General features: G+C 44.6%; 2 protein-coding genes across 4 annotated transcripts; one reads left to right on the top strand and one right to left on the bottom strand.

The window, feature by feature from the left end:
* Positions 1-2,496: 2,496 nt before the first annotated feature.
* Positions 2,497-3,207, bottom strand: LOC122155945 (translation initiation factor IF-2-like). The gene has a single exon (XM_042810328.1). The coding sequence runs from the start codon at positions 3,205-3,207 to the stop codon at positions 2,497-2,499; it is 711 nt and encodes a 236-aa protein (XP_042666262.1).
* CHAMP1 (chromosome alignment maintaining phosphoprotein 1) lies at positions 2,698-13,736 on the top strand. Of its 3 annotated transcripts, none has more exons than XM_042810655.1 (3): positions 2,698-2,773; positions 3,228-3,328; positions 10,049-13,736. In XM_042810655.1, the coding sequence occupies exon 3, from the start codon at positions 10,108-10,110 to the stop codon at positions 12,952-12,954; it is 2,847 nt and encodes a 948-aa protein (XP_042666589.1). In that variant the 5' UTR covers positions 2,698-2,773; positions 3,228-3,328; positions 10,049-10,107; the 3' UTR covers positions 12,955-13,736. The 3 variants fall into 3 exon arrangements, with proteins under 3 accessions (XP_042666589.1, XP_042666587.1, XP_042666588.1); XM_042810653.1 differs by having other exon boundaries at positions 3,228-3,343; XM_042810654.1 differs by lacking the exon at positions 2,698-2,773 and adding an exon at positions 2,985-3,076 and having other exon boundaries at positions 3,228-3,343.
* Positions 13,737-19,656: the final 5,920 nt, after the last annotated feature.

Genomic DNA, 19,656 nt, shown 5'->3' with positions numbered 1-19,656 from the left:
CTTGTGCCAAAAGACTTAGAAAAGAAAGCCAATTACTGCTGTCACCCAGCTCTCAGTTATTTAATTTCTTAATTAACTTTGTGTTTAACTTTGTGCTATTATGATTTTTTTCGTATGTGCACTGTTCTATGATGTGCTGTTGTTCAAACAAAAACCACAGAGGACTTTCAAAAACCAGAAGAAGGGAAGTATCACAGAACTTCACGCTTGAAAAAGAAATGTAAATTTGTGCTTTCTCTGGAGAAACATTTCCCATCAGAATCGTGCTCAGCAGGCAGGAAGGAGCATTCAGTATAAATTACAGCATTTAAATTATGTCACTTTTCAAAATATCTTTTGCCATTACTATAAAGTCAGAGCTGTCTGACAGATTCCCAGCATGCTGAGCAGCTCTAACAACAACAGAGATTTTCATTCCCAGAAGTGTAACAGTGCAATAAACTTTTTCTACTTACTGGCATTAGTGCATGCTTCAGAGCATGCCTGCATCTGGGCCTCCTCACCTCTGCACCAGCAATGGAGATGCAGTGGAAGCCTTTGCTGGGTGAGGGGACTGACAGCAGAGCTCAAGATGGGTCTCCTGTGGTGAGGACACCACCACGCTCATTCCTCCTAACCTGTACACAGCAACACCAAACCTGTCTGCCAAGAGTGCTTCATCTCAGTCCTGGCAGGCTGTCCTTTCTCCAAGTTTTCTGGGAGAAAGCTTTCTGTAATGCAAGTGTGAAAAGATATAATTGTTCAAATGATGTTTGTTAATTATGGAAACTTTGAGCCAAATATTCATGGGGATGGCTGAAAGTATTTTTACAGTATTTTCTTGACTGAAGGTATGGTAAGAAGCTCCATGTGTCAAATGCTTCTTTTTTTTTCTCCTGAATTTTACCATCAGAAAACATTTTTAAGATATGTTTTTAAGAGATCAGTATGAAACTACGAGATTGACAGGATAAAGCTAGTTCTGTGCAGAGCTCGGCTCCACCAAGCATGCACTAAGCCATCACTCAGTCCCTGTGACAGGAAAGGGCTTCACACAGCCCTCTGTCTGAACACGAGGACCAGCGGACAGCCAGCACCTGGTTTTGGTGGTTCAAGTTCAACTGGCACTATGCTGAGGATCTTTAAAGCAGAAATCAGCCTGCAACATGGCTGAAGAGATACTGATGGGTACTGCCTTTTGTGGATGACCTATCAAAGGATTTAAGACTTTGAACAGAAAAAGATGATATGTTGCTCACCCATAGATTTATTCTCATTTACTCTTAAAATATCCTTACACCCAACTTGTTTGCTGATAGTACTCAGGTGACAATGTCACAGATTTCCCTACTAACATCCCAAGTCATTTTTCCCTGAATAAAATCAATACATCAAAGCTGGTAGTAATACAACCTTAAAGTTTGGACTGTAACTTTTATTCCTCCTTATGTCTGGACATCTGAGATTCTTTCATTCAGTGTGGTGATGGCATGTGGCAGCTCTTCACAGTGACTCTCATTCTTACTGCTATAAATAAACATTACCAAAAGACCTTGTTACTTCATTGCTACTGAAATTTGCATCCAAGATACAGTAGCCCAAAACCTTTGGCAAAAGACCAACAATTTATTCAGAAGCACTAGACTAAGATCCAACGGTCAGGAGATTTTAAAAGGAAAAAAAGGTACTACAGGGTTTACTTTCTGGACAGGACCTCTTACCTCAGCTGCTATTCTATGATTCTATTAAATATTTATATTAAAATGCTGGCAAAATAAATAACAAAGTGGTTTTGGAAGGGGCAGAACTAAACACAGCTACGCAAATACTGTGAATCATAGAATCACTGAGGTTGGAAAAGACCTTAAAGATCATGGAGTCCAACCACAAGCTAACCATCCTACCCTAACTGTAACAGCCCTCCGCTAAATCGTGTCCCTGAGCACCACATCCAAACGGCTTTTAAACACATCCAGGGATGGTGACTCAACCACCTCCCTGAGGAGCCAATTCCAGTGCTTCACAACCCTTTCTGTACCGAAGTGTTTCCTGACAGAAAGCTGTATTTCACTGGCCAAACAAAGCTTCACCTAGCGCTGTTTTAGCAAGACAAGAGTAGGTTTCACACAGAAGTGCCTTTCTGAGCGTTGTAGAGGACAGCAGAACACAGTCGGGCTGAGCGGGTGTCCCAGCACGACAGCTGACATGGGACATCTGCCTGCTGGCTTGAAGAAGGGTACCGAATTGACAAAGGGAACGCGACTTTACCGAACTACACACAATCTTTGCAGGCGTCACTGTAAACGAGAGATTCGCCCCTTAATACAATTTAGATCTGTAATTTAATATAACACGGCAAGATGCGGACCGGAGAAACCCCGCACGCCGTCCCGCAGGTGACCGCCCCACTGGCGCCTCAGCCGCCTCCCGCCTCCTCAGCGGCCTCTCCACGGGCCGAGCGGCGCCGCTCCGCCTCACGGCGGCACCACGTGACCGGCGCCGCGCACCGCCCGCCCGTCACGGCGAGGGAAGGCGGGAGGCCGCGAGGGGCGGGGCCACGAGCGGAGCCGGCGCTTCCGGTTGGGTGGCGGGCGGGCCCGGGGGGGCGGTGAGGTGGCCGCCATTCGGCCGCGCGCCTCCTCCCGGCGCCCCCCCACGTCCCCCCGCCCCCTCCTCCTCCTGCTCTTCCTCCTCCCCGCCCCTCGCACGGCCTGAGCCCGCCAGCGCCGCCGGCCCGGCCCGGCCCGCCGCCTCCTTCCCTGGGCTGTGCCCGGCCGCTGGAGGTGCTTCGGCGGTGAGTGCGGTCGGAGGGGCGGCCCTCCCCGACGCCGAGCTGGCTCCTCTCCTCCCGGGCGGCGGGCCGGGGCCTTCCCCTCCGCCGGGGCCGCCTCGGGGCCGCCGGGCGTGGGGCCGCGGGGGCGGGGTGGGGGCGAGGCAGGGGGGCGGCGATGCGCCGGGCCACCGACGCTGCTGCCGCCGCCGCCGCCGCCGCCGCCGCCGCCGCCCGGAGACCTCGGGGCGGGAGCGGAGCGTCGGGAAATGCCGCCGGGGAGGTCGGAGCCTGCCTCGTGCCGAGCCGGGCCCCGCGGGGAGGGAGGTACGGAGCTGGGAGCCGGCACTGCGGGGAACGGGAGGAGCTGGGGCGCGGGCCGTGCTGAGCCGTTCGTGTCGGGGAGGTGGAGATCTGGACTTCATTCTTCTCTTCCCTGAGCCGTCCTCACGTCGCATTTTGTTTCGGTGTAATGCAGGTGGAGTTCTTAGCCCGAGGTCATCGCGGGAAGGGTATGGTACGGCGTGGTTGTGTGCGCTGGTTGGTCCCGTGGTGCTTCATCAGCTCAGCTCTGCAGAAGTACGTTATTTTGAGGTCAGTTTTGGAAACTAGCAGTGCTTTTTTGCCTAATACAGAGGCAGTCTGCCCTGTCAGAATTATGTGAAATGGTAATTTCTTATCTTAGTCTTGATGTAGGTATGTCATAGAAACATAAAATGGCCTGGGTTGAGAAGGACCACAGTGATCATCTAGTTTCAACCCCCTGCTATGTGCACAGTTGCCAACCACCAGACCAGGTTGTCCAGAGCCACATCCAGCCTGGCCTTGAGTGCCTCCAGGGATGGCGCATCCACAATGTGGATGTCAGATACTTTGTACTTCAGGTTGCCCTTAGGTTCTTGTATTAGGATCTCATGTTGCTCTGTAGACTGTCCTTCTAGCAAAGACAGAAGGCCCATGAGGTAGGTAAAGTGCTATATCCTTCATGTTCTCCAAGCCATCTGCATTAAGCACTGATGTCACTGTTCAGTTTTCCTCTGAGTTGAACCTGGGACTGCATTGTGCAACAGCTCCCTTGCTGGACCAGGTGCCTGCACATAGCACATATCTTAGTGTTGTTGGCTAGTGAGGTCAGGGTGTTGGAGCCTCCATTCTTAGTGCAGTTCTAAAGGCTGGACCCAGCAATCACTGCTGATGGAGCATTGCACAAAGGGGGTGGCTGGTGGCGGGCAGCTTGGTACATTCAGGTTCCTGTGGGCTATGTGGTTTAGCAAGAGCATGGTGCTGCCTCTTGTTCTCCATGTGTTGGCGCCGACTCTCACATCTCCTCTGTGTATTGCTGGGAAGCACCTGCTCTGCTTCACCACTGTGGGAGCTGAGCTTCTGTTTTTCTTTTTGGCCATCACACGGGTTCAGGTGTATGAACACCAAGCATGGTGTTGCCACAAGACAGCTACCACCTAGTTCTTGGCACTGCAGGAATGTGTCACTTCCCCCTTTGGTTAAACACAGTGGCAGTCTGGTCTATTCCTGCTGGTGGAAGCAATGGTGCAGCTGTATCCAGTTGTCTGGTGCTGGGTATTAACTTTACAGTCAACCATCTTCATTGACAGATGATGTGGCTGAAGTGTTTGCCTGAGCTTTGCTGATGAAAGTGAAGAGCCATCTTTCTTATGCGGTGACAGGGTTTGTCGCTGCAAAGCAAAGCTGTAACAAGTGGTACCTTGGGAAAGTGGGAGGATTATCTGAGGAAGACGTTTATAGGAGAGTGGGCTTACTTTGTCCTTTGCTTGGTGAACTGATAGAATGGTGTTGTGCACTTGTGTGAGAGGTTGCTGGAAACCATTTCTTCATGCTAGTATGTTGTTCATTTTTCAAGATTGTGTGGATGACAGCACTATTTTTAAGTCCCACTGGATATGGAGAAAACAATGTGGATATAGGGAATCATATAAAATATGACTTTCTTTTGAGAGCCTTTGAAGCTGCACTCCTGATGTGCTTTGTACATCCTCATTCTCTGCTTGTCTCTCATTAGGATCAATTCTTTATCAAGAGGAAGAGAAGGATATCTCCTTCTGTCACTGAGAACCAGGTTGGACTGGTTTTGAAGGATGATACAACAGTTTGCTTGTTGCCATATTCTGAAATTCTACGTGTCCTGTTAGAAACAACCTGTAATTTTCTATGTTCACAGGCAGTGTAGATCTTCAGCTTTGAGCCTTTCCTTGCTTCACTCTGGCACTGCCTCATGACAATCGCAGCTTATCTTCTGTACAGATGCATTAAATTTTGCAACAGAGTACAAAATGTTTATTAAACAGATGTGTAGCTATGGAATTGAAATGGGATTGAGAAGTGGAGGCATTTTGTTAGTTGCCGGAGTCATTGTGTTTGCCTACTGCTGGGCCAATGTTTGCTGGTACACAGGGTCTCCTGCAGATTTCTTTTATGCCAGTGGGAGGTTTGTGAGAGGTGTTGGGATGAATGGTTAATCCTGTACTGGGATCCTGACAAACAATGAGATGCTGAATCTTGGAACTGAGTCTGAAGTGGCCATAAGTCCTGCTGGGGAAGAATCTGGAGATGTTTTCTTTCTGCATTAGTTTGGACTATTCCTGTTGCTCAGCTTAACACAAGCTGAGTCCCTTCATCAGATTTTCACTTGAGTCCTGGGTGTTGATCTGTATCCCTACAGGCCAGCAAAAACCTGTGGTCGAGTTAAGAGCTGAGCTGGTGCCAGCGGTGTTGCCATGCTTGATAACTGGGTATGGTGAGCTTGTAGACAGGAGCACTTTGCTGTTCAGATTCCCTGGAAATCTTAATGTCTCAGGAAAAATTTGAAGAAACCTTGGCTGCCCTTAGCTAAAGTACTGCTGCAAACTCCAGAATCGTAGTAGAGGCTTCTTTTGTTGTCAGTACTTGGTCTTGAAGCAGAACGTGTGGACAGGGCAAGTGTAAATGCAGGGCTTCAACTTTCTGCTTCACTTGTAATGCGTTCTTACATAGTTAATTGGTTTTGTTTGGTTATATCTGCATTTGTGGTTTGTTTTGTCCTGCAAAATGAGGAAAGCAGGAGGAGATGCAGCAATAGCAATTAAGTAATCCAGAGCACCGTGTAGTTGCAAAGTGGCATGAAGCCTCAGCTCCAGTCACTGTAGCATGGTGTGTCCTGCAGCTGTGGGTTGGGACCTGACAGAGCATTTAGAAAAACTGCACAGCAGTTATTTGTACTTGTGCAGACAGCAGCTCTTCTTTAATCTTAGAGATCTTCAGCAGGTCTGACAGAAACTCCCACATCCATGTCATGTCTGTTGTTTTTTGTGGGATCTTGTTTGTCATGCATGCTGCTTGATCTTCATCCTGAGATTCACACTTCTTCAGAAGGGTCTTCCAGATGATCAGAGCGATGTTTGAGCTTGCTATTTGGTCAAATGCACGTGGGGCACTTTGCTGGGTCCTTACCCTTTTTATGGACAGGAGTTGGAGCAGTGTAGAGGTAGGTTCCTTTGAGTTTTGCTTTGAAGCATTTATGCAGAAGCAGCATGGTCCACCTTGTTTAGCGTTGTCTCAAAGATGCTGCTGAGCAAATGTTGTGCTACATCACAGTTCATGCAGGTCCCAAGCCATGGAAACTTGGTTATTGACCATATGGTTGCTAGCCTGGCTGGCTTGGGGCTGTTTGGAAAACAGTGACTTGCTGTTCTTCAAACTGCACCCAACTATGCAAGGCAGCATCTAAGACACATTCCATTCTAAAATATGGTCTGCTTGAAGGCAAAGAGAAATACAAATCATGCAGTTATCCATGTGACAAAGCTGAGTGTAGCTGACTGGGGGCTGCAGCACCTCTCCTACAAAGAAAGACTAGGAAAGCTGGAGTTATTTAGCCTGGAGAAGAGACGTTGTTGTTGCCTTCCATACTTAAAAGGGGGTCTGCAGGAGTGTTGGAGAGGGCCTCTTTATCAGGGTGCATAGCAGGGGAGTAAGACATGAGAGTTTTATACTAAAGGAGGGTAGATTTGTTGTGTCAATCATGTCCTGCTCAGGGACATGATTTAGTGGAGGGTTGTTAGAGTTAGGGTAGTATGGTTAGGTTGTGGTTGGACTCAGTGATCTTTAAGGTCTTTTCCAACCTGAGTGGTTCTGTGATACTACGATTTAGATTAGATGCAAGGAGGAAATTCCTTACCATGAGTGTGGTAAGGCACTGGCACAGGCTGTCCGGAGAATCTGTGGATGTTCCTTCCTGGAGGTGTTGGAGACCAGGTTGGGTGGGAGCTTGGAACCAGGGTGGTCTCTAAGGTCCCTTCCAACCCAAATCATTCTGTGACTTTAAGATAGAGGAGGGCAATAATCGGATATGTGGAAGCAGTGGCATTTTGATCTCAAAGGGAGAAGTGAGTAAGGATGTTAACAAGAAAGTCTTACAGACTGGCTGTTCAGATACATGCTCAGTGAACCTGCTTAATTTAAATGGCAGTACAAGTTAATAGTAGCTCAGCACCGTGCACATTTGTTACTGGTCTCAGAATAGCTACTTTAAAACTAGAGTTACTGTTCTGTATAGTCATTGCCTAAGATGTGGCAGTACTGAGGATCTCTTGCTCAGTAGTACACCTAAATTAAGTAGAGATGTCAGCAGAAGAGGCACTTCTGTAGTGACTGCCAGCTACAGTGTGCTGAAGTAATAAAAATCAATCATGGTGAGTGCAAGAGAAAGTAACCCAAACTCTTTAATGTTACTCATATATTAAAGCCCTGAATGTCAACCCTTTAATATCTGGAGATGAAAATGAGGAAGTGCCTATAAGTTTTCCACTTCTAGAATCACTTCCAAGACAAACTTAGCAGCAACTGGGGCAGCTTGTGGAAGGGAGGCAGGGACTTCTTCTCTTGTTGTATTTGAAAGAAAATGGAAATGTTCATTGTGAAGTAAGACAGGTCCAAATAAAGGCAGAGGATGGAGTCTGGGTGAAGTAGAGTTAAGAGATGAAAGTAACAGACAGCTCCTGAAATTGCAACATGCAGGTTCTGTGTGAAGGAGAGGAAAATCACAAAAAAGGTAGAAGAGATTGCGTGGAAAACTGTATTGTATACTGTGGTATTTTTCAGCTGGAAAATAGTTTTTTTTTTTTTTTTTTTTCCCCATGGGGGTGGGGGGGAACCAACAAAAATGGAGAATTCAGATTTATTGACAATTTGTATTCTCTTACAGGTCTGAAAATGTGATTAGTGCAGTATGTTGTTATTGTCCTGAGTATGTTTCGCTGAGATTGGGTTCAAACACATTTGTTTCCTATAGCGCCATGTGATCAGTCTGTTGGTTTTGACTTTCAAAATTTCCTTCTCACCTGTTGCTGCAAATCTCAGCCAAAAAAAAAAAAAAAGAAAAAAAAAGAGTGAGAGAGAGAACCTGAATTCCTGAGGAATTCTGGATCTGTTGGAGCATTAGGACAAGGCTTGCTATGGGTTTTTCCACTTGGCGATTTGTTTGCTATTGCACAGATACCTCATCCATGTAAAGCATGATTCATCTTCAGGCTCTGTCTGTGGACTCACCGTGCTTCTTGACTGGAACGTGTGCTTGTTTTGAAAAGCTCCCTGTTCCTGTACTTAATGTAAAGCACATAGATACAGCACGTGCAAAGTCATCATTCCATGAACCACCACACCAGTGAACCTTTATTTCCTATGAATGTGTGCCCTCTGACCTTCAGCCAGCTCCTTGCTGGGTTTTTTTGCTGTGCCCGTGCCATCCTTCAGCAGTACTGCTAGCCTGCTTTCCTTCTGTCCCTCATTATAACCAGAGTCAGACACTGCTTGTTCTGCAGGTTTTAAGACTGGTTGCATACTGGCCGTGTTCTAATTATAAGCTGAACAGGACCAGTAACAGTTAAGTGAAATGTTCAGCTTTTACCTCAGTGGTTACATTTCCTTAGCCTTCTGCTACTCAGTTTCTGTTTTCCAGGAAACTTGTAGAAGTTTAACCTGGTTTTGTATTGCTTTGCCCAATTTGATTGGTATTCACCGAAGGGCAGTGTTTTTGTGTAAGTCTCATTCCCATAAGAAACCAGAGCTTAAAAATAATGCTGTAGGAGTAAATTGAGAAAACTTGCATTGGCTACATATTTTTTGACTAGTTATTAATCTATAGATACACTCAGGCAGGGAAAATAATGTTAAATTGACACACAAATTTTGGATACATCTGGATGTATGTCTTACAAATTAGGTTGATATGGTAGCATGGAAAAAAAATCAGGTGTGCAATTCACTTAAGTACTGAGAAATGTCCAAATATTCCTTTTCAGCAGTGGTAACATCCATATCTAGGTGGAAGTGGCTTATAGACATCATTCAGACTTCATTTTCTATTTATTGTGGTAGGTAATTGGGGTAGCTTCTGATGGAGATGATGGAATACAGCAAAATTATTATCAATGCTTTGCATTCTTGATGCAGCATTTCTGTGTTTTTGTTGGTTTTTATGAGGTCTTACAGAAACAATAATTCTGATATGTTTCCACCCTGCACCGAAACAAACAAAATATCTTGTATATGAGGACTGGCACACAGACTGGATAAAAGTCACTGCTGTTTGGTTTTTGAGATAGCACTGTTGATGTTATTAGGGCAACAAGATGAAACAATGGAAAAATTGTTCTTACAATAGGTAAAGTTTTTATGAGCAGTGGCTTTTATTTTTTCATGTAATTAGTGAAAGGAAAATAGTGTTTAATGGAAGAAGGCAGAGCGTAGGATTTAGGCTTCTGTTATCTTACTGAATTTTTTTTTTGTTTGTTTTATCAAAAACATTTAATTTGTTCCAGAATTTGATGATGGAGAATGCATTTTTGAAATGGCTTGTTTTTACTGGCACTGTTTCAAAGTACTTTCTGATTTCAGTTTACATGCATAACATAAACGAAAACACTCCACGTCTTGGAAGAAAGGACAACTGAGAAAGCAAGTCATGTTTCTCAAATGGAATGTGAACTTAACTCTTCATTGCCTGGATTCTTCTCTTAGAATTTACTTATGTATTTTTTACATTGTTAGGAAGGCCTGCTGTTAGATAAAGCTTTGTTTTTTCAAGTTCTACTGATGCATGCCGACTTGGAAAAACCAGAGTGGCCTATATTTGCATTTGTTTATGAAGTAGTTAGTACCCGTGCAAAACTTATGCTTCTGAAAATGATGGGAGGGAGGGGGGAACACACAGTTATTTGGCAAAGCTAAAATGAACACTGAGAGCTAACTGTACAGATTTTTTTCCCCCCCCCGCCTTTGTTTCAGGAACTCTGAAGCTTGCTCTTTGTAAGGTGAAGTGCTGTGAAGACTGTTAACGTAGAAAAATGGACATGTTGCAGATACTGCGTAAAACCACAGAACGCTTGGAGTGTGATCACTGCAGCTTCAGAGGAACGGACTATGAGAACATACAGATTCACATGGGCACCATACACCCAGAGTATTGTGATGAAATGGATGCTGCTGGTTTGGGGAAACTTATCTTTTATCAAAAAAGTGCAAAACTGTTTCACTGCCACAAATGTTTCTTTACCAGCAAGATGTATTGCAACGTGTATTATCACATCACGGCACAACATGCAGCACCAGAGAAATGGAATGAGGAGCGGAAAGGACAGGTAGAAGGAGGTTCAGATTCCTCCAAAAAGAATGGTGCTGTAGAGCCCCAGAAGTCTACCCCTTCCCCTGAGTCTCTCAAACCTGCTCTTTCTCCTGAAGTCCCCAAATCAGAATCCAAGCTTCAGAAATCATCAGTGTCCCCGGAGTCCCAGAAGTCAGCTCAGACTTCTTCCTCTGAGCCGGAGAAGCCAGCCCAGATTATGTCCCCAGATTCAGAAAAGTCAGTTCAGGCTGTGTCTCCAGATCTGGAGAAATTAGTCTCAGCTGTGTCCTCAGACTCAGAAAGGTCATCCCCTGATGCGTCCCCCGACCCACAGAAACAATCCCCTGATGCATCCCCTGACCCACAGAAGCCAGCCCCTGCGGGGTCCCCAGACCCACAGAAACCAGCCGTGGCTGCGTCTCCAGAGCCCCGTCGCCATTCCCCTGCTGTGTCACCAGAGCCCCGTCGCCATTCCCCAGCAATGTCTCCAGAGCCCCGTCGTCATTCCCCTGCTGTATCACCTGAGCCCCGTCGCCATTCTCCAGCCGTGTCTCCAGAGCCCCGTAGATACTCCCCGGGTGTGTCACCAGAGCCAAAGAAACCTACTCCAGCTGTATCCCCTGAACCACGAAGGTATTCCCCGGCTGTGTCTCCGGAGCCTCGGAGGCATGCTTCTCAAATGCGTAGGCCTGCTTCTGCTTCTTCTCCTGAAACCCGGAGGCCCGCTCCTGCAGTTTCACCAGAGTCGTGGAGACCTGGTCCCACCGTTTCCCCTGAACCCTGGAGATCTGCGCCTCATGAAATGCAGAAGTCTTCCACAGTTTCTCCCTGGGCTCCAAAGGCTTCCATAGAGTCTCGAAGGTCTGCCCCCGAGTCCCGAAGGTCTGGCCCTGTTGCATCACCAGAGTCTAGGAGGCTCGTATCTGACTCGTGGAAATCGACGTCTTTTTCTGAATCCCAGAAGTCCACTCTTGTTTCTGCTGAGCCATGGAAACCCATCTCATCTGTTTACCCGGAAGGCTGGAAACCTGTTCTGTCCCCTGATACGTGGAAGCATTCTTCCCCTGTTTCTGCTGAGCTTCGGAAATCCAGTCACGCTGTTTCCTCTGACTCTTGGAAGCCTTCTTTCTTTCCCGAGGTCCGTAAACCTGCTTCCTCGGTGTCTCCTGAATCTTGGAAACTCTCTGAGTCCCGGAAATCTATGTTCTTTTCTGAAACTCAGAAGTCCTCTTCTGCTGCTTCCTTTGAGGTTCAGAAACGATCCCATTTCCCTGAGCCTCGTAAAAGAGCTCTGTTCCCAGAGTCACGTAAATCTAATCCTGCTGTTTCTCCTGATGTCCAGAAACGCGCTGTCTTTTCTGAGACCCAAAATAAGGTGTCTGCTTCTCTTGCTTCTACTGAAGGCCAAAAACATGCCTTATGTTCGGAAGTGCAGAAGTCAGCTCTTGTTTCTCCTGAGGTCCAGAAGCATGCCCTATTTTCTGAAGCCCAAAAACTTGTTCCCATTTCCCCTGAAGTTCAGGACCATGCTTCCTTTTTGGAGTCTCAGAAATCAACTTCTCCTGAAATTCAGAAACACAGCCTCTTCAATGAGGCCCATAAACAGGCTCATTCTGTCTCTCCAGACACACAGAAACAAGCTCTTTTTCCTGACTCCCAGAAATCTGCTGTATCCCCTGATATTCAAAAGCAAGCTGTATTTTCTGAGATGCAGAAATCTGCTGCTTCTATGTCCTCTGATGTCCAGAGACATAGTGAAACTACTGTACCTTCTGAAATCCCAAGAAACATCCTGTTTTCCGAGTCCCACAAATGTGTTCCAGGTTTTTCCTCTGAGCCCCAGACACCCAGTGAGTCTGGTGAGAGTGACTTTCTTTCTCACAGTTTAGATGATCAGAAACCACTGGATGACTTATTCTCACCAGATGAACAATCCATATTAGCCAAAGAATCACCCGAAGACATGTTATACTCATGCCCCAAAAAGAAGCCCAGGAAGGAAAACCAGGACAATTCAGATTCTGAACTGAATAGCAGTGAGTGTGGAAAAGCAGAGATGGACTCGATGGAGATGAAGGAGCGAGAATCCAACAGTGACCAAGAGCAGTATGATATGGAATCCTCTGATTACAGCATAGAGAGCAAAATAGGTGCAACTACTCCCAGTCAGCCGCAGTGCGTTCTTCAATTTACCGAAGAGAAAGAGGCTTTCATTTCTGAGGAAGAAATAGCAAAGTATATGAAGCGTGGCAAGGGGAAATATTACTGCAAAATTTGTTGCTGTCGTGCGATGAAAAAAGGTGCCGTCTTGCATCATTTAGTCAACAAGCATAACGTGCAGAGCCCATACAAATGTAAGATATGTGGCAAGGCTTTTCTCTTGGAGTCCCTTCTTAAAAACCATGTTGCTGCTCATGGTCAAAGTTTGTTGAAGTGTCCGCGTTGTAATTTTGAATCAAATTTTCCCCGAGGCTTTAAGAAACACTTAACCCATTGCCAAAGCCGTCATAATGATGATACACCTAAAAAACACTTGGACAGCCTTGAACCACTTGAAGAACAAATTTAACTCGTATTTTTCCTTGTGTTAGAAAAGCTGAATTTACAACAGTGTTCAGAAGTGTTGCTGTATGTTATCCGAGTAGTTTAGCTGATCTGACAAGTCAGAAGATGCATGGTTTGTTGTACTATGTTTAACTTGTCTTATAGATGTTTTACTGAAATTATTTACTTTTCAAAGTCATTTTAAATACATGTCCATGTCTTTTTATTACCCATCAGTAGAGTCATATTTTTTTGGATGTACTATGTTTTTGAAACCAAAATGGATGCAAACTAGTTTTGTAAAGATTTGTAAAACATACAGGCAATTAAGGACTGGAGTGGCAAGCAACCCATGTATTTCTGTGAAGAATGAGCTTGGTTTTTTGCATTTGTTAGATGTCTTATTTTTAAAAATGTTTTTATCAAATTTTTAAGATGAAATTTCTTACCAAATTAAAAGTGAATGAGCCAGGCACGAGAAACTACCAACCCTTCTGGAATAACTTGGCCCTGAGGTTGTAATTGAGTGTATAGTCATTTGTTGGAAATTTCTTGCACTCAATTCTCTGTCTTTCTTGTCTCAGTTTTAGAAGCATTGAGGTACTTATTTTGTGATTATGTATTTTGGCCATGTGGTAAGCATGAACTAATATACATTAAATTGATGGATTAAGTCAGATTACGTATAGCTCAACATTTTCTCTTGATAATTCAGATGTTTGTAATGTCAGGAAAAAATACATTTCTTGTATCTGGTGAAATGTTATGCTTTAATCTTTTAACAATAAAAGAAAGCACCCCAACCTGGCATTGGCCATTTCTCTTTTCCTCCAAATCAAGAGCAGAACTTTTCATGTTCAACGTATTGTCTTTGGCAACAAAAGATGCAAAATCACCCTAGAGTTCAGCTCTGCGTACTTCACGTAAGCACTCCATAATTCAGCAGGAGCACGGGTTATAAATGCAGGTAGTACAAAGAAGGTTTCATTTTCCCTAGGCTGAATCGTGGGTGGGCTGAAGCAGTTGTACATGTCGGTGTAGAATTGGAAGGTGGTAGTATTAAAAGAAAAAGAAAAAGCAGCCCTGAAACCAACAGCAACCAAACAAGAAGCTGTTGGACTGGGAGATCTCCATGTGTAAGCTCCTACCTGAGAGCTTCAGAGTGATCTGGTTGAAGCTTGTGTTGTGCTGCTGTGTTGTGTTTCAAGAATTCTGGAAGGGAGGAAGAAAGCATTTCAGGCTTTATACTTAGTTGTCTTCTCATTGCTTCCTCTTAAGAGCACTTTGCAGGAAATCTTGCTCCTACATACAAACAATTGTAATCCATCCTGCCAATTGCAGCATCATCTGTGTATTTGCATGGGCTCAAGAATAGAATTCTAGATTGTTCTTCTTTGAGCAAGAACAGAAATCTAAGCAACTAGTTCATTAATCCAGCTCTTGACTACTAAAGCTCTGCTAGTTTTACTTTGTGTAAAAGCTGTCTTTCTCTGCAGCTATGACTTAATCTTGGCACAGTCCTTTGGTTAAAAATATGCCATGTGCCATTGGATAACAGGAAGAAATCAAGGTAGGATTTGTTTGACTTGGAAGTAGTATGGCTCATGGAAAATTGAAGGACGTTTCTGGTGTGTGTATTGTGTTCAGACTGCTGTTTCACCTCTCCCGTACACACTGCTAGTTCTGAGGTCCTAAAGATGTGTAGGATGATCTGGTGGGAATCTGAATGGATCTGGCTCATTTCTATGAGGAAGATGCTTTGGGTTCTGAACTGATTTGTTCTAACTTCAGTTTGCTTTTGGAAGTGAAGTTTGGTGTAGGAACACAATCAGGTCAGGGGTTAGGAACTGGGGAAAAAACCAAGAGGTTTCTATATAGTACAACTATTACAGACACTGCAGTTCCTTCCCTATCTGAACCATGTGGGCTGCTCATGCCTGAAAAAGAACATTATTACGTGTGTTAGGTATAAAGAAGACAGTTCTCTGGTGTTCCCTACCCTTCCACCAGAAGGCCATTGATAGCCTATACTGAGAAATGCAGTAGGCTAAAACAAATTCCACATACAGTATCACAGACTATACAAGGTATGCAGTGATTTGTAGGTGATGCATACAGCTATGAAGAGATTACCTTCGTTTGAGAAAAAAAAAAAAAAAAAAAAAAAAAGATCTCTTTAGAAATACTATTTTCAAATGTAGAGGAAGTGTAGAACTCCTGTGGGAACAGGGCTGCAAAGGAATTAAGGTGAGTTCTTTAGAGCTGAAGATGGATTTTTCATGTATATTTTAAGTACAGTTTTTTAATCATGTAAAATAATTTAGGGATTGAGTATAGCAGATTGTGTCACCACAGCTATTGCTGAGCTCATACATAATATTTTAACAAGGACAGGAGAGGGGAAGAAGTTGAACTGCTTGCCATTGTGCTGCTGCTACTAGCAGGACTGAACAGACTTCCATGTAAGTAAGTGGTGGTCAAATAATGGCATACATAGCTTCTGGTACTTACTTTCCATGGGGAGTGAGAAAGGTTGATTAAGGAAGTACCGAAGCTAGATAAATCAACTTAAAACTTGGAGAATGTGAGATTTATGGAAGTGAGTGTGAAATTGAGAAGGAAATAGATGGATGTGTGGGGCTGCAGCTGAATTCCAAGCTTTCTATGTATGGTTTGTAATAATCTGAAAAAACACGATTAATTTCTTTTCAGGTATGTAACATAAACAATTCCTGGTGCACGTATAATGCTTTGCATTTTCTTTCCTGTAGGTTTGTATGATTTAGTTCAGCGTGTACTAAAATCAATCACAAAAAATGGTTTCTAATGGATTTCTTAGTCAAAGGAGAAGTCCAAAATGTGCTTTTTTAACTGCAGGCACAATCAGGCTGGATCAGCACTTGGACGTTGATCAGTTGTTTCTAAAGATCACAGCTATAGGCATCCTACATATAACTGACACTGTAAATTATATATATAAAATATCAGAAAGCTTTCGACCTGGTTTTGCAAAACTTCTAAGACTCAGAAATGACTTAACTGCTGCTATTTGTATGTAAGTAAGTTGAATGCATTTTGAGGCTTACTGCTTGGTATGTCTTGTGGACTGCATTTTAGTGTAGAAAGAGTGAAGGGAACTGGAAGTCAACAAACAGCACCAAGTAATTTACTCATGATGGCGCAGAAGTCTGAAGGTTGGTTTTCTCTGCTTCCCAAATGTTGGGAAACGCTTGTTTTGTTGCAGTAACAAACAATGCATGCTGATGTAAGTCAGCATAGTACAATCATTCCCCAACTTTGGTGTATACACTCAGTTTATAGTTGGGTATAACACCAATATTCAAATTCTCTGGATTTTCTTGCAATAATTGTTATTTTTAGCAGTAAATATTTTAATTTCCTTCAGCATACCAAGGAGTAACTAAATGTCTGTCCTGGTAGATCAGTTCTAGATCAAAGGAATCATCTGGAATACAACCACTGCAACATGAATATTAATATAACACTAATGGTTCTTGTATTAATAAGCAAATTAACTGTGGAAAAACCACTTTTTAAAATTGAGACCATTTTGGATTCACTAATTCAGTGTTTTGATACAAGGATTGTGTGTCCTCCATAATCCCCTGTTTGGAGAAAGGGCCTCTGAAAGAAGTATTTATTTTTAGTCCCTTTAGTAGAAGCCAAATCAAAGTAATTTTTGCTTATTTTTATTTGGCGGACTATTTTTTTCCCCAGCTGTACAATCACAATGTTAGATCTATTTATTTTATTTTATTTTTATGTTTTAGCACTAGCGAAGCGTTGTCATCTCCACTTCATAAGAAGCTGCCTTGTCCCTTCATGGTCAGCTCAGGGAAATGGAACTGCAAGCTCTCTCTGGAAAAGAGGAAAAAGACAAGTAGCAGTTTCTCCCTTGCCCCTGTGGTACATCATAACCACCTTTCTTCTGTCCACTCTGCAGTTGTATGGCATTATGGCAATGAGGAGTAGTTAGCTGATACTGCTGGAAACTAGCTGCTTTTTTTCCCTTGTGTTGTGGAGCAAGGGCAGCCTGCTGACCAGCCTTGCCTTGCAGCTGCAGGCCCCATGCACTGGACACAGGGAACGTTGCATCTCAAAACAAAGGGACAGAAGGGACAGTGGACTCAGATGGGCTTATGGCAACGCTGGAAGAACATCTGAATCACGGATTGCATGGTGAGATGCTTGCAGGAGTGTCCTGGTCACCCAGCTGTGTGATTTCCTCACGCCTACTTTATCAGTCAGCTGCTTGTTGGGTCGGTCTTTTCCTTCAGTGCCTTCACCTTCTTAGTCTGTATCTCACTGAACGTTCCAGGCAAGATTCTTCTTATGCCTTGTGAAAGAGTGCTGAAACCATAATTTATAACCCCAGACAATGTGGATACATCGTGTATACATGCTGAGAGCTTGGTTAGCTGAGCCCTGGCTTCTGGGCTGAGCCCTGCTGACAGGCTGTGGGGCAGCTCCAATTGCACCTAGACTGCAACTGAGATTTGTATCGGTATTGAGAACTTGTTGCTTGATTACTTGTGTCAGATGCTCATGTGTTTGTCGCACAGCATCTGGCACTGGCGCAGGCTGCACAGGGAGGAGGTGGAGTCACTGTCCCTGGAGGTGTTGAAGTACTTTGTGGATGTGGTACTGAGGGACGTGGCATGGTGGGCATGGACTGGTGGTTGGACTGGATGATCTGAGAGGTCTTTCCCAACCTTAATGATACTGTCATTCTGTGGAAAAGCTGATTAGGAAAGGCAGATCACAACCTGTTTTTAAGTGAAAATAACTTTGGAAAGGAGTGGAAAATAAGAGATGTGGGCAGCGTGGCATCTGGAGACACCTTAGGAAAAATGACAAGGTGAAAGGAAGTCTGGATCAAGTGTGTGCAATATGCACAAATGCTTGCAGGGTGGCCAACAAGCTGGAGGGACTGGAGTTGCGTGTGATCACAGAGCAATGCTGTTGGAATGACTGAAGAAAGCTCAAATGCCTTCAGTGCTCCCAAAAACACGACCTGAAATGCTCAGCAGTGCTGTTGCTGCAGATGTAAACCGCACGCTGTGCTGGTTTGTTTCAGAGAGCTGAAAGTGACCAGATGAGTAGGTTGGAGGAAATCAGATTTCTGTGGCTGATATGTCTCAGTGTGTCAGTGACACATATATTGGTGGTGCAGCCTCACAGATGGGACAGGAGGCTTAACATGAAGAGCATATGTGCACTAAAGAGATAGGGATGTGACCTCCCAGCTGTAGGTCATATTTAGGGGATTACTGCTTGCCTTAATCCAGGCACCATTCCTTAACTTCTCGTTGTTGGACAGCTCTCCTGTGTGATTCCCAAAGCAGAAACAAGTCTGTAAGAAGTCTTGGCTGTAAATTTCTTTTTAAGGATGGGAATCATTTGCAGGTGCCTGGATTAGTGGTTAAACAAAGTATCCTGCTGTGGTGCAGGCAGGGTTTTAGTAGCCAGAAGGGGCAGAGCAAATCAGGTAGGGCTGAATGATGGCTAGGAGCTACACGCTGCTTAGCAAACAAGACTGCCATACGTGGACCAAAAGCTTATTTCCTGAATGAATCCACTGCCACAAGTCACCTCAGGTGCTCTCGTCTGTGTCCTGTTAAATGAAATACTTTCTTTGTTGCTGAAAGGCACAGCAGCACCCACTTGAATGGTCAGTGCCATTGCTTGAAGTTCAAACCATTCACTGCATCAATTTATTATTTCTGTAGACATTAAATTATGGAACCATGCAGGTTGGAAGAGACCTCTAAGATCATCGTGTCCAACCATCAGCCCACCTCCACCACGTCCCTCAGTGCCACATCCGAACAGTTCTGGAACACCTCTGGGCACGGTGACTCCTCTACCTTCCTGGGCAGCCTGTGCCCAGACTGCATCACCACTCCTTCTCAGAAGAAAGAGCCTGGTGCTAGCACTCTAACAGTCAAATACTGTTTTCCTCTTGTTTCTGCCAAGTGCCCTTTCCATTGCTCTTCTTCCTCCACTTCTAAAACAGCACTGTGGTTTCAAAGTCAGAATCTGAAATAACAGACAATATAGAATATTATCTTCTTCTGTAAAAAAAAAAAAAAAAAAAAAAAAAAAGCGGGGTTGTGGCTGTCTGCAGGTAGGGCTTGACACAAAGGATCAGAGTGAATCTTGCTGGTGTGCATAAGCACGAGATAGAAATGTGATGGGAAGAGACTGTCATGTGTGTGCAAATGAAATATGACTTTTATGGATATCACTTGTTGAGATGTGAGAGATTTTGTCACGGCTTTCCCTCATGTCCTTCTTCCTGCAGATCTCAGAACCAAGATAAAATTCAGAACTGAAGGCCAAGCAGCCTTTACGCTGTAGTACATTCTTTAGACCCCTGATCGTAACAGACTTTAACTGATGTGGACTCAGCAGGTTGCAGAGCAATGTTCCAGCTCTGTCCCCCAGTGTCTCCCACCTCTCCCACCCTGCTGCAGCCCCTCGCCTTCTGGTTTAGCTACGCCTGCTCCCCTCAGCTCATAGAAGCCGAGCTGCAATAGCTGCTGAGATAAAAGTGAAGTGACGGATGGACGGGGAGAGATAACAGCGGCAACGATGCGGAGCTCTCGGTGTTAGTCTGCAGCGAGCGCTGCTTTATCGCATCTGCTGCCCCGAGCCCCTTTCTGGCCAAACGATCCATTAGAGGGAGCTGCAGAGCAATGTATGA

Source organism: Centrocercus urophasianus, unplaced genomic scaffold (genome assembly GCF_019232065.1).
Source record: "Centrocercus urophasianus isolate 14NV4802_14NV808 unplaced genomic scaffold, USGS_Curo_1.0 seq_12, whole genome shotgun sequence".
NCBI lineage: Eukaryota > Metazoa > Chordata > Aves > Galliformes > Phasianidae > Centrocercus > Centrocercus urophasianus.
Note: the sequence above shows the minus strand (reverse complement) of the source record. Positions and strands in the feature narration are given on the sequence as shown.